Here is a 15,000-nt window from a genome sequence, read left to right as displayed (position 1 = left end):
TATTACACACTGAGACTGGTATTACACACTGAGACTGGTATTATACTGAGACTGGTATTACACTGAGACTGGTATTATACTGAGACTGGTATTATACTGAGACTGGTATTACACACTGAGACTGGTATTATACACTGAGACTGGTATTACACACTGAGACTGGTATTATACTGAGACTGGTATTATACTGAGACTGGTATTACACACAGACTGGTATTATGAGACTGGTATTATACTGAGACTGGTATTATACACTGAGACTGGTATTATACTGAGACTGGTATTACACACTGAGACTGGTATTATACTGAGACTGGTATTACACACTGAGACTGGTATTATACTGAGACTGGTATTACACAATGAGACTGGTATTATACTGAGACTGGTATTATACACTGAGACTGGTATTATACACTGAGACTGGTATTACACACTGAGACTGGTATTACACACTGAGACTGGTATTACACTGAGACTGGTATTATACTGAGACTGGTATTATACTGAGACTGGTATTATACACTGAGACTGGTATTATACTGAGACTGGTATTATACTGAGACTGGTATTACACACTGAGACTGGTATTATACACTGAGACTGGTATTATACTGAGACTGGTATTATACTGAGACTGGTATTACACACTGAGACTGGTATTACACACTGAGACTGGTATTATACACTGAGACTGGTATTATACACTGAGACTGGTATTATACACTGAGACTGGTATTATACACTGAGACTGGTATTATACACTGAGACTGGACTGGTATTATACACTGAGACTGGTATTATACACTGAGACTGGTATTATACACTGAGACTGGTATTACACACTGAGACTGGTATTATACTGAGACTGGTATTATACTGACATTACTGAGACTGGTATTACACACTGAGACTGGTATTACACTGAGACTGAGACTGGTATTATACACTGAGACTGGTATTATACTGAGACTGGTATTACACACTGAGACTGGTATTATACTGAGACTGGTATTATACTGAGACTGGTATTACACACTGAGACTGGTATTACACTGAGACTGGTATTATACACTGAGACTGGTATTATACACTGAGACTGGTATTATACACTGAGACTGGTATTATACTGAGACTGGTATTACACTGAGACTGGTATTATACTGAGACTGGTATTATACACTGAGACTGGTATTATACTGAGACTGGTATTATACTGAGACTGGTATTATACACTGAGACTGGTATTATACTGAGACTGGTATTACACTGAGACTGGTATTATACACTGAGACTGGTATTATACTGAGACTGGTATTATACTGAGACTGGTACACTGAGACTGGTATTATACTGAGACTGGTATTATACTGAGACTGGTATTATACTGAGACTGGTATTATACTGAGACTGGTATTATACACTGAGACTGAGACTGGTATTATACACTGAGACTGGTATTATACTGAGACTGGTATTACACTGAGACTGGTATTACATACTGAGACTGGTATTATACTGAGACTGGTATTACACTGAGACTGGTATTACACACTGAGACTGGTATTATACACTGAGACTGGTATTATACACTGAGACTGGTATTATACACTGAGACTGGTATTATACTGAGACTGGTATTACACACTGAGACTGGTATTATACTGAGACTGGTATTATACTGAGACTGGTATTATACACTGAGACTGGTATTATACACTGAGACTGGTATTACACTGAGACTGGTATTACACACTGAGACTGGTATTACACACTGAGACTGGTATTATACTGAGACTGGTATTATACTGAGACTGGTATTACACACTGAGACTGGTATTATACACTGAGACTGGTAGACTGGTATTATACTGAGACTGGTATTATACTGAGACTGGTATTATACACTGAGACTGGTATTACACTGAGACTGGTATTATACACTGAGACTGGTATTATACACTGAGACTGGTATTACACACTGAGACTGGTATTATACTGAGACTGGTATTACACACTGAGACTGGTATTATACTGAGACTGGTATTATACACTGAGACTGGTATTATACACTGAGACTGGTATTATACTGAGACTGGTATTACACTGACTGGTATTATACACTGAGACTGGTATTACATACTGAGACTGGTATTATACTGAGACTGGTATTACACACTGAGACTGAGACTGGTATTACACACTGAGACTGGTATTATACACTGAGACTGGTATTATACTGAGACTGGTATTACATACTGAGACTGGTATTATACTGAGACTGGTATTACAGACTACTGAGACTGGTATTATACTGAGACTGGTATTATACTGAGACTGGTATTATACTGAGAGACTGGTATTAGACTGGTACACTGAGACTGGTATTACACACTGAGACTGGTATTACACACTGAGACTGGTATTACACTGAGACTGGTATTACACTGAGACTGGTATTACACACTGAGACTGGTATTATACACTGAGACTGGTATTACACACTGAGACTGGTATTATACTGAGACTGGTATTATACTGAGACTGGTATTATACACTGAGACTGGTATTATACACTGAGACTGGTATTATACTACTGAGACTGGTATTACATACTGAGACTGGTATTATACTGAGACTGGTATTATGAGACTGGAGACTGGTATTACACTGAGACTGGTATTACACTGAGACTGGTATTACACACTGAGACTGGTATTATACTGAGACTGGTATTATACACTGAGACTGGTATTATACTGAGACTGGTATTACATACTGAGACTGGTAGACTGGTATTATACACACACTGAGACTGGTATTATACACTGAGACTGGTATTATACTGAGACTGGTATTATACACTGAGACTGGTATTATACACTGAGACTGGTATTACACACTGAGACTGGTATTATACTGAGACTGGTATTATACTGAGACTGGTATTATACTGAGACTGGTATTACACTGAGACTGGTATTACACACTGAGACTGGTATTACACTGAGACTGATTACACTGAGACTGGTATTATACACTGAGACTGGTATTACACACTGAGACTGGTATTATACACTGAGACTGGTATTATACACTGAGACTGGTATTACACTGAGACTGGTATTATACTGAGACTGGTATTACACTGAGACTGGTATTATACTGAGACTGGTATTATACTGAGACTGGTATTATACTGAGACTGGTATTACACTGAGACTGGTATTATACTGAGACTGGTATTATACTGAGACTGGTATTACACACTGAGACTGGTATTATACACTGAGACTGGTATTACACACTGAGACTGGTATTATACTGAGACTGGTATTACACTGAGACTGGTATTATATACTGAGACTGGTATTATACTGAGACTGGTATTATACTGAGACTGGTACACTGAGACTGGTATTACACACTGAGACTGGTATTATACACTGAGACTGGTAATACTGAGACTGGTATTATACACTGAGACTGGTATTACACACTGAGACTGGTATTATACACTGAGACTGGTATTACACACTGAGACTGGTATTATACTGAGACTGAGACTGGTATTATACACTGAGACTGGTATTACACACTGAGACTGGTATTACACACTGAGACTGGTATTACACTGAGACTGGTATTGAGACTGGTATTATACACTGAGACTGGTATTACACTGAGACTGGTATTATACACTGAGACTGGTATTATAGACTGGTATTATACTGAGACTGGTATTATACTGAGACTGGTATTATACTGAGACTGGTATTATACACTGAGACTGGTATTACACACTGAGACTGGTACTGAGACTGGTATTACACTGAGACTGGTATTACACACTGAGACTGGTATTATACACTGAGACTGGTACTGAGACTGGTATTACAGACTGAGACTGGTATTACACTGAGACTGGTATTACACTGAGACTGGTATTATACACTGAGACTGGTATTATACTGAGACTGGTATTATACTGAGACTGGTATTACACTGAGACTGGTATTACACTGAGACTGGTATTATACTGAGACTGGTATTATACACTGAGACTGGTATTACACTGAGACTGGTATTATACGTCCTGGTTTGTGGTATTACACTGAGACTGGTATTATACTGGCAGGAGGACGTTCGCAGAAATCAAACATGAGACTGGTATTCCTTTCTTCTGCCTTTACTCTCTATCGAGTGCAGGAAGGAAATGGAATATGAATAGACTGTATCCACTGAGGGGGGAGAGAGAGAGGAGGGGAGAACAACAGAAGAGAGGGAGAGAGAGAGGAGGGGAGAACAACAGAAGAGAGAGAGAGAGGAGGGAGAACAACAGAAGAGAGGGAGAGAGGTATTATACTGAGGGGGAGAACAACAGAAGAGAGGGAGAGAGAGAGGAGGAGGAGAACAACAGAAGAGAGGGAGAGAGAGAGGAGGGGGAGAGAGAGAGAGAGAGGAGGGAGAACAACAGAAGAGAGGGAGAGAGAGAGAGGAGGGGGGAGAACAACAGAAGAGAGGGGGAGAGGAGAGGGGAGAACAACAGAAGAGAGGGAGAGAGAGAGAGGAGGGGAGAGAACAACAGAAGAGAGGGGGAGAGAGAGAGGAGGGGGAGAACAACAGAAGAGAGGGAGAGAGAGAGGGGGGAGAACAACAGAAGAGAGGGGGAGAGAGAGGAGGGGGAGAACAACAGAAGAGAGGGAGAGAGAGAGGAGGGGGAGAACAACAGAAGAGAGGGGAGAGAGAGAGAGGGGGAGAACAACAGAAGAGAGGGAGAGAGAGAGGGGGGAGAACAACAGAAGAGAGGGAGAGAGAGGGAGGGGAGGGAGAGAACAACAGAGGAGGGTGAGAACAACAGAAGAGAGGGGGAGAGAGAGAGAGGAGGAGAACAACAGAAGAGAGGGGAGAGAGAGAGGAGGGGGAGAACAACAGAAGAGAGGGGAGAGAGAGAGGAGGGGGAGAACAACAGAAGAGAGGGAGAGAGAGGAGGGGAACAACAGAGAGAGGAGGAGGAGGAGAAACAACAGAAGAGAGGGGAGAGAGAGAGAGGGGGAGAACAACAGAAGAGAGGGAGAGAGAGGAGGGGAGAGAGAGGAGGGGGAGAACAACAGAAGAGAGGGAGAGAGAGAGGAGGAGGAGAACAACAGAAGAGAGGGAGAGAGAGAGAGAGGGGGAGAACAACAGAAGAGAGGGAGAGAGAGAGGAGGAGGAGAACAACAGAAGAGAGGGAGAGAGAGAGAGGAGGGGGAGGGAGAACAACAGAAGAGAGGGAGAGAGAGAGGAGGAGGAGAACAACAGAAGAGAGGGAGAGAGAGGAGGGGAGAACAACAGAAGAGAGGGAGAGAGAGGAGGAGGAGAACAACAGAAGAGAGGGAGAGAGAGAGGAGGAGGAGAACAACAGAAGAGAGGGGGAGAGAGAGGAGGAGGAGAACAACAGAAGAGAGGAGAGAGAGAGGAGGAGGAGAACAACAGAAGAGAGGGAGAGAGAGGAGGAGGAGAACAACAGAAGAGAGGGGGAGAGAGAGGAGGAGGAGAACAACAGAAGAGAGGGAGAGAGAGAGGAGGAGGAGAACAACAGAAGAGAGGGGAGAGAGAGGAGGAGGAGAACAACAGAAGAGAGGGAGAGAGAGAGAGGGGGAGAACAACAGAAGAGAGGGAGAGAGAGGAGGAGGAGAACAACAGAAGAGAGGGGAGAGAGAGGAGGAGGAGAACAACAGAAGAGAGGGAGAGAGAGGAGGAGGAGAACAACAGAAGAGAGGGGGAGAGAGAGGAGGAGGAGAACAACAGAAGAGAGGGAGAGAGAGAGGGAGGGGGAGAACAACAGAAGAGAGGGAGAGAGAGAGGGAGGGGGAGAACAACAGAAGAGAGGGGGAGAGAGAGAGAGGAGGAGAACAACAGAAGAGAGGGAGAGAGAGAGGAGGAGGAGAACAACAGAAGAGAGGGGGAGAGAGAGGAGGAGGAGAACAACAGAAGAGAGGGAGAGGAGAGAGGAGAACAACAGAAGAGAGGGAGAGAGAGAGAGGAGGGGGAGAACAACAGAAGAGAGGGGGAGAGAGAGAGGAGGGGGAGAACAACAGAAGAGAGGGAGAGAGAGAGAGGGGAGAACAACAGAAGAGAGGGAGAGAGAGAGGAGGGGAGAGAACAGAGAGAGGGGGAGAACAACAGAAGAGAGGGAGAGAGAGAGGAGGGGGAGAACAACAGAAGAGAGGGAGAGAGAGAGAGGAGGGGGAGAACAACAGAAGAGGGAGAGAGAGAGAGGGGAGAACAACAGAAGAGAGGGAGAGAGAGGAGGGGGAGAACAACAGAAGAGAGGGAGAGAGAGAGGAGGGGGAGAACAACAGAAGAGAGAGGGAGAGAGAGAACAGGAGGGTGAGAACAACAGAAGAGAGGGGGAGAGAGGAGGGGGAGAACAACAGAAGAGAGAGGAGAGAGAGAGGAGGGGGAGAACAACAGAAGAGAGAGGAGAGAGAGGAGGGTGAGAACAACAGAAGAGAGGGGGAGAGAGAGGAGGGGGAGAACAACAGAAGAGAGGGAGAGAGAGGAGGGGGAGAACAACAGAAGAGAGGGAGAGAGAGAGAGGGTGAGAACAACAGAAGAGAGGGAGAGAGAGGAGGGGGGAACAACAGAAGAGAGGGGGAGAGAGAGGAGGGGAGAACAACAGAAGAGAGGGAGAGAGAGGAGGGGGAGAACAACAGAAGAGAGGGGGAGAGAGAGGGGAGGAGGGAGAAACAACAGAAGAGGGAGAGAGAGAGAGGAGGGGGAGAACAACAGAAGAGAGGGAGAGAGAGAGGAGGGTGAGAACAACAGAAGAGAGGGAGAGAGAGAGGAGGAGGAGAACAACAGGAGAGAGGGAGAGAGAGGAGGAGGGGAGAGAGAGGAGGGGGAGAGAGAGAGGAGGGTGAGAACAACAGAAGAGAGGGAGAGAGAGAGGAGGGGGAGAGAGAGAGGGGGAGAGAGAGGAGGGTGAGAACAACAGAAGAGAGAGAGAGAGAGAGGAGGGGGAACAACAGAAGAGAGGGAGAGAGAGAGGAGGAGGAGAACAACAGAAGAGAGGGAGAGAGAGAGAGGAGGGGAGAACAACAGAAGAGAGGGAGAGAGAGAGGAGGAGGAGAACAACAGAAGAGAGGGAGAGAGAGAGAGGAGGGGGAGAACAACAGAAGAGAGGCAGAGAGAGAGAGGAGGGGAGAACAACAGAAGAGAGGGAGAGAGAGAGAGGGGGGAGAACAACAGAAGAGAGGGAGAGAGAGAGGAGGGGGGAAACAACAGAAGAGAGGGTGAGAGAGAGGAGGGGAGAGAACAACAGAAGAGAGGGAGAGAGAGAGGAGGGGGAGAACAACAGAAGAGAGGGAGAGAGAGGAGGGAGAACAACAGAAGAGAGGGAGAGAGAGGAGGGGGGAACAACAGAAGAGAGGGAGAGAGAGAGGAGGGGGGAGAACAACAGAAGAGAGGGAGAGAGAGGAGGGGGAGAGAGAGGGGGTGAGAACAACAGAAGAGAGGGAGAGAGAGGGGGAGAGAGAGGAGGGTGAGAACAACAGAAGAGAGGGGAGAGAGAGGAGGGGAGAACAACAGAAGAGGGAGAGAGAGAGAGGAGGGTGAGAACAACAGAAGAGAGGGAGAGAGAGAGGAGGGGGAGAGAGAGGAGGGGAGAACAACAGAAGAGAGGGAGAGAGAGGGGGGGAGAGAGAGGAGGGTGAGAACAACAGAAGAGGGAGAGAGAGAGAGGAGGGTGAGAACAACAGAAGAGAGGGAGAGAGAGAGGAGGGGGAGAACAACAGAAGAGAGGGAGAGAGAGAGGGGGGGGAGAACAACAGAAGGGGAAGTAGGAAGACAGAAAAAGGAAACAAACAGATAGGAACTGATATGGAAGAAAGAGAAGAAGACCAGAGTAGTAAAAGACGAGTTCAAGGAGGATAGATGTTTAGGGGGCTAGATTTGGGGTGGGGGGGTTGACTTTGTGAAGGGAGCATATTTACGTGGCTTTGCCGTGTGTGTGTGTGTGTGTGGACTTACGTGGCCTTGCCCTCACGGAGGAAGATGCAGGAGAGGGAGAACTGTAGCGTGGCAGACACCACCTTCTTGGAGAGGGGCTTGAACTTGAGCTTGACGTCAGTCTGTGTGGGCATGGGGCTGGCATACTGCTTCATGTTGATGCTGCTGCTAGCCAGAGCCTTTCTACGACCTGAAGGAGACTCCTGAGAGATGGAGGGAGGGAGGGAGGGAGGGAGGGAAGGAGGGGGGAGGGAGGGTGGGGAAGGGAGGGTAGGGAGGGAGGGTAGGGAAAGAGGGTAGGGAGGGACGGAAAGAGGGAAAGAGGGGAGGGAGGGAGGGATAAATACTTGTTAAAATCTGGTGGATAGATTGAAGGTGTTTTCGGCTGATGGAATGTCTAATAAAGGAATAATATTCTATTCTGTCACCATCCCTCTACTTCCCACAGCCTCTTCCCAGTGGCACCACATCTGAAACCATTAGACAGCTGGAGAGAATAATGGCATAAAGGCCCATTAGTACAACTACCATACCAATCCAAACCTGTTCTGATCTTCCAAAGTGCGTCCAGGTAGGAGCTAGGGGCCGATATGGAACTGGGCCCATGTCACCACAACCCTGGTAAAAGGCATCATGGGAATGGAACTAGAGAAGACCGATGTTGTGTGTTGTTCGCTGTTCACACAACACATGGAAATAAATCATGAAATGTCTTAAGAGGGGTGGGGGGGTGACAACTTGGAAGTGAAAAATAGGCCAGCAGCTGATAGGCCAGAAGCTAACAGGCCAGAAGCTAACAGGCCAGCAGCTGATAGGCCAGAAGCGAAAAGGCCAGCAGCTGATAGGCCAGAAGCTAACAGGCCAGCAGCTGATAGGCCAGAAGCTAACAGGCCAGCAGCTGATAGGCCAGAAGCTAACAGGCCAGCAGCTGATAGGCCAGAACAGGCCAGCAGCTGATAGGCCAGAAGCTAAAAGGCCAGCAGCTGATAGGCCAGAGCTAACAGGCCAGCAGCTGAGGCCAGCAGCTGACAGGCCAGCAGCTGACAGGCCAGCAGCTGATAGGCCAGAAGCTATAGGCCAGAAGCTGTAAAAGCTTGTCAGAATTCTGATACATCTAGTCTCTCTCCCTCTAGGTGTAAAACACTGAGCATCTAGTCTCTCTCTGTCTAGAGAACAAAACACTGATACATCAGAGTCTCTCCATCCTCTAGGTGAAAGACACTGATGCATCTAGAGGACTCCATCTGCCTCTAGGTGTACAGAGCTCTGCCTTGCTGTCAGAGAACAGAGGACCTCCATGCTGCATCGCTGAACAGAGGACCTCCATGCTGCCTCGCTGAACAGAGGACCTCCATGCTGCCTCGCTGAACAGAGGACCTCCATGCTGCCTCGCTGAACAGAGGACCTCCATGCTGCCTCGCTGAACAGAGGACCTCCATGCTGCCTCGCTGAACAGAGGACCTCCATGCTGCCTCCCTAAATAACTGTCTTTGGGGAACTGTGTGTTGGGAGGGAGTGTGTCAACTCTATCTAGCATAATAACTGTCTTTGGGGAACTGTGTGTTGGGAGGGAGTGTGTCAACTCTATCCAGCATAATAACTGTCTTTGGGGAACTGAACATCTCTCTCTCCATCTCACTGAATCTCTCTTCATCTCTCTCTCCATCTCACTGTGTCTCTCCATCTCACTGTGTCTCTCTCCATCTCACTGTGTCTCTCTCCATCTCACTGAATCTCTCTCCATCTCACTGAGTCTCTCTCCATCTCACTGTGTCTCTCTTCATCTCTCTGTCTCTCATCTCACTGAGTCTCTCTCCATCTCACTGTGTCTCTCTCCATCTCACTGAATCTCTCTTCATCTCACTGTCTGTCTCCATCTCTCTCTCCATCTCACTGTGTCTCTCTCCATCTCACTGAGTCTCTCTCCATCTCACTGAGTCTCTCTCCATCTCACTGAGTCTCTCTCCATCTCACTGAGTCTCTCTCCATCTCACTGAGTATCTCTCCATCTCACTGAGTCTCTCTCCATCTCACTGTGTCTCTCCATCTCACTGTGTCTCTCTCCATCTCACTGTGTCTCTCTCCATCTCACTGAATCTCTCTCCATCTCACTGAGTCTCTCTCCATCTCACTGTGTCTCTCTTCATCTCTCTGTCTCTCATCTCACTGAGTCTCTCTCCATCTCACTGTATCTCTCTCCATCTCACTGAATCTCTCTCCATCTCACTGTATCTCTCTCCATCTCACTGAGTCTCTCTCCATCTCACTGTGTGTCTCTCCATCTCACTGAGTCTCTCATCTCTCTCTCCATCTCACTGTCTGTCTCTCTTCATCTCTCTATCTCACTGTGTCTCTCTCCATCTCTCTATCTCACTGTCTCTCTCCATCTCTCCATTTCTCTCTCCATCTCACTGTCTGTCTCTCTCCATCTCTCTCTCCATCTCACTGTGTCTCTCTTCATCTCTCTCTCCATCTCACTGTCTGTCTCTCTCCATCTCTCTCTCCATCTCACTGTGTCTCTCTTCATCTCTCTCTCCATCTCACTGTCTGTCTCTCTCCATCTCACTGTCTGTCTCTCTCCATCTCACTGTCTGTCTCTCTTTAGTCTCTCTCCATCTCTCTCTCCATCTCACTGTGTCTCTCTCCATCTCACTGAGTCTCTCTCCATCTCACTGAGTCTCTCTCCATCTCACTGAGTCTCTCTCCATCTCACTGAGTCTCTCTCCATCTCACTGAGTCTCTCTCCATCTCTCTCTCCATCTCACTGTGTCTCTCCATCTCACTGTGTCTCTCTCCATCTCACTGTGTCTCTCTCCATCTCACTGAATCTCTCTCCATCTCACTGAGTCTCTCTCCATCTCACTGTGTCTCTCTTCATCTCTCTCTCTCTCTCCATCTCACTGAGTCTCTCTTCATCTCTCTCTCTCCATCTCACCGTCTCTCTCTATCTCACTGTCTGTCTCTCTTCATATCTCTCTCTCCATCTCACTGTCTGTCTCTCTCCATCTCTCTCTCCATCTCACTGTGTCTCTCTTCATCTCTCTCTCCATCTCACTGTCTGTCTCTCTTTAGTCTCTCTCCATCTCTCTCTCCATCTCACTGTGTCTCTCTTCATCTCTCTCTCTCCATCTCACTGTCTCTCTTCATCTCTCTCTCCATCTCACTGTCTGTCTCTCTCCATCTCACTGTCTCTCTCTATCTCACTGTCTGTCTCTCTTTAGTCTCTCTCCATCTGTCTCTCTCCATCTCACTGTGTCTCTCTATCTCACTGAGTCTCTCTCCATCTCACTGAGTCTCTCTCCATCTCACTGAGGTCTCTCTCCATCTCACTGAGTCTCTCTCCATCTCACTGAGTATCTCTCCATCTCACTGAGTCTCTCTCCATCTCACTGTGTCTCTCTCCATCTCACTGTGTCTCTCCATCTCACTGTGTCTCTCTCCATCTCACTGTGTCTCTCTCCATCTCACTGTATCTCTCTCCATCTCACTGAGTCTCTCTCCATCTCACTGAGTCTCTCTCCATCTCTCTCTCTCCATCTCACTGAGTCTCTCTTCATCTCTCTCTCCATCTCACTGTCTGTCTCTCTCCATCTCTCTATCTCACTGTGTCTCTCTCCATCTCTCTATCTCACTGTCTCTCTCCATCTCTCCATCTCTCTCTCCATCTCACTGTCTGTCTCTCTCCATCTCTCTCTCCATCTCACTGTGTCTCTCTTCATCTCTCTCTCCATCTCACTGTCTGTCTCTCTCCATCTCTCTCTCCATCTCACTGTGTCTCTCTTCATCTCTCTCTCCATCTCACTGTCTGTCTCTCTCCATCTCACTGTCTCTCTCTATCTCACTGTCTGTCTCTCTTTAGTCTCTCTCCATCTCTCTCTCCATCTCACTGTGTCTCTCTCCATCTCACTGAGTCTCTCTCCATCTCACTGAGTCTCTCTCCATCTCACTGAGTATCTCTCCATCTCACTGAGTCTCTCTCCATCTCACTGTGTCTCTCCATCTCCATCTCACTGTGTCTCTCTCCATCTCACTGTGTCTCTCTCCATCTCACTGAATCTCTCTCCATCTCACTGAGTCTCTCTCCATCTCACTGAGTATCTCTCCATCTCACTGAGTCTCTCTCCATCTCACTGTGTCTCTCCATCTCACTGAATCTCTCTCCATCTCACTGTGTCTCTCTTCATCTCTCTCTCCATCTCACTGAATCTCTCTCCATCTCACTGTGTCTCTCTTCATCTCTCTCTCCATCTCACTGTCTGTCTCTCTCCATCTCACTGTGTCTCTCTCCATCTCTCTATCTCACTGTGTCTCTCTCCATCTCTCTCTCACTGTCTGTCTCTCTCCATCTCGCTGTGTCTCTCTTCATCTCACTGTCTCTCTCCATCTCACTGTCTGTCTCTCTCCATCTCTCTCTCCATCTCACTGTGTCTCTCTTCATCTCTCTCTCTCCATCTCACTGTCTGTCTCTCTTCATCTCTCTCTCCATCTCACTGTCTGTCTCTCTTTAGTCTCTCTCCATCTCTCTCTCCATCTCACTGTGTCTCTCTCCATCTCACTGTGTCTCTCTCCATCTCACTGAGTCTCTCTCCATCTCACTGAGTCTCTCTCCATCTCACTGAGTCTCTCTCCATCTCACTGTGTCTCTCTCCATCTCACTGTGTCTCTCTCCATCTCACTGTGTCTCTCTCCATCTCACTGTGTCTCTCTCCATCTCACTGTCTCTCTCCATCTCACTGTGTCTCTCTCCATCTCACTGAATCTCTCTCCATCTCACTGAGTCTCTCTCCATCTCACTGTGTCTCTCTTCATCTCTCTCTCTCTCTCCATCTCACTGTGTCTCTCTTCATCTCACTGTGTCTCTCCATCTCACTGAATCTCTCTCCATCTCACTGTGTCTCTCTTCATCTCTCTCTCTCCATCTCACTGTGTCTCTCTTCATCTCTCTCTCCATCTCACTGTCTGTCTCTCTCCATCTCTCTATCTCACTGTGTCTCTCTCCATCTCTCTATCTCACTGTCTCTCTCCATCTCTCCATCTCTCTCTCCATCTCACTGTCTGTCTCTCTCCATCTCTCTCCATCTCACTGTGTCTCTCTTCATCTCTCTCTCCATCTCACTGTCTGTCTCTCTCCATCTCACTGTGTCTCTCCATCTCACTGTCTGTCTCTCTCCATCTCACTGTCTCTCTCTATCTCACTGTCTGTCTCTCTTTAGTCTCTCTCCATCTCCATCTCACCGTGTCTCTCTTCATATCTCTCTCTCCATCTCACTGTGTCTCTTCATATCTCTCTCTCCATCTCACTGTGTCTCTCTTCATCTCTCTCTCTCCATCTCACCGTCTCTCTCTTCATCTCTCTCTCTCATCTCACTGTCTCTCAATTCAATTCAATTGAACATTGCCAAAGCAAGTGAGGTAGATAATATATAAAGTGAAATAAACAATAAAAATTAACAGTAGACATCACACATACAGAAGTTTCAAAACAATAAAGACATTACAAATGTCATATTATATATACATATATACAGTGTTTTAACAATGTACAAATGGTTAAAGGACACAATATAAAATAAATAAGCATAAATATGGGTTGTATTTACAATGGTGCGTGTTCTTCACTGGTTGCCCTTTTCTCGTGGCAACAGGTCACAAATCTTGCTGCTGTGATGGCACACTGTGGAATTTCACCCAGTAGATATGGGAGTTTATCAAAATTGGATTTGTTTTCGAATTCTTTGTGGATCTGTGTAATCTGAGGGAAATATGTCTCTCTAATATGGTCATACATTGGGCAGGAGGTTAGGAAGTGCAGCTCAGTTTCCACCTCATTTTTGTGGGCAGTGAGCACATAGCCTGTCTTCTCTTGAGAGCCATGTCTGCCTACGGCGGCCTTTCTCAATAGCAAGGCTATGCTCACTGAGTCTGTACATAGTCAAAGCTTTCCTTAATTGTGGGTCAGTCACAGTGGTCAGGTATTCTGCCACTGTGTACTCTCTGTGTAGGGCCAAATAGCATTCTAGTTTGCTCTGTTTTTTTGTTAATTCTTTCCAATGTGTCAAGTAGTTATCTTTTTGTTTTCTCATGATTTGGTTGGGTCTAATTGTGCTGCTGTCCTGGGACTCTGTAGTGTGTGTTTGTGAACAGAGCCCCAGGACCAGCTTGCTTAGGGACTCTTCTCTAGGTTCATCTCTCTGTAGGTGATGGCTTTGTTGTGGAAGGTTTGGGAATCGCTTCCTTTTAGGTGGTTGTCGAATTTAACAGCTCTTTTCTGGATTTTGATAATTAGTGGGTATCGGCCTAATTCTGCTCTGCATGCATTATTTGGTGTTCTACGTTGTACACGGAGGATATTTTTGCAGAATTCTGCGTGCAGAGTCTCAATTTGGTGTTTGTCCCATTTTGTGAAGTCTTGGTTGGTGAGCGGACCCCAGACCTCACAACCATAAAGGGCAATGGGTTCAATAACTGATTCAAGTATTTTTAGCCAGATCCTAATTGGTATGTTGAAATTTATGTTTCTTTTGATGGCATAGAATGCCCTTCTTGCCTTGTCTCTCAGATCGTTCACAGCTTTGTGGAAGTTACCTGTGGCGCTGATGTTTAGGCCAAGGTATGTATAGTTTTTGTGTGCTCTAGGGCAACAGTGTCTAGATGGAATTTGTATTTGTGGTCCTGGTGACTGGACCTTTTTTGGAACACCATTATTTTGGTCTTACTGAGATTTACTGTCAGGGCCCAACACCACTTTCCATCAGTTTGTATAGCAGACCCTCATGCCAAATTGAGTCGAAGGCTTTTTTGAAATCAACAAAGCATGAGAAGACTTTGCCTTTGCCTCTCTATCTCACTGTCTGTCTCTCTTTAGTCTCTCTCCATCTCCATCTCACTGTCTCTCTTCATCTCTCTCTCCATCTCACTGTCTCTCTTTAGTCTCTCTCCATCTCACTGTGTCTCTATTCATCTCTCTCTCTCACTGTCTGTCTCTCTTCTCAAACATCTCACTGTCTG

General features: G+C 46.7%; 1 protein-coding gene across 1 annotated transcript in view; it reads right to left on the bottom strand.

The window, feature by feature from the left end:
- Window positions 1-15,000, bottom strand: part of LOC121838667 (EH domain-binding protein 1-like) — a gene marked incomplete at both ends in the record, with an annotated part of 56,992 nt that overhangs the window by 19,613 nt on the left and 22,379 nt on the right. Inside the window, one exon of the mRNA XM_042313154.1 lies at window positions 8,014-8,195. Within this exon, the coding sequence (XP_042169088.1) occupies window positions 8,014-8,195 (182 nt within the window). The remainder of the gene's footprint in view (window positions 1-8,013; window positions 8,196-15,000) is intronic.

Source organism: Oncorhynchus tshawytscha, unplaced genomic scaffold (assembly GCF_018296145.1).
Source record: "Oncorhynchus tshawytscha isolate Ot180627B unplaced genomic scaffold, Otsh_v2.0 Un_contig_5674_pilon_pilon, whole genome shotgun sequence".
NCBI classification, from domain to species: domain Eukaryota; kingdom Metazoa; phylum Chordata; class Actinopteri; order Salmoniformes; family Salmonidae; genus Oncorhynchus; species Oncorhynchus tshawytscha.
This window is presented reverse-complemented; position numbering and strand designations above follow the sequence as displayed.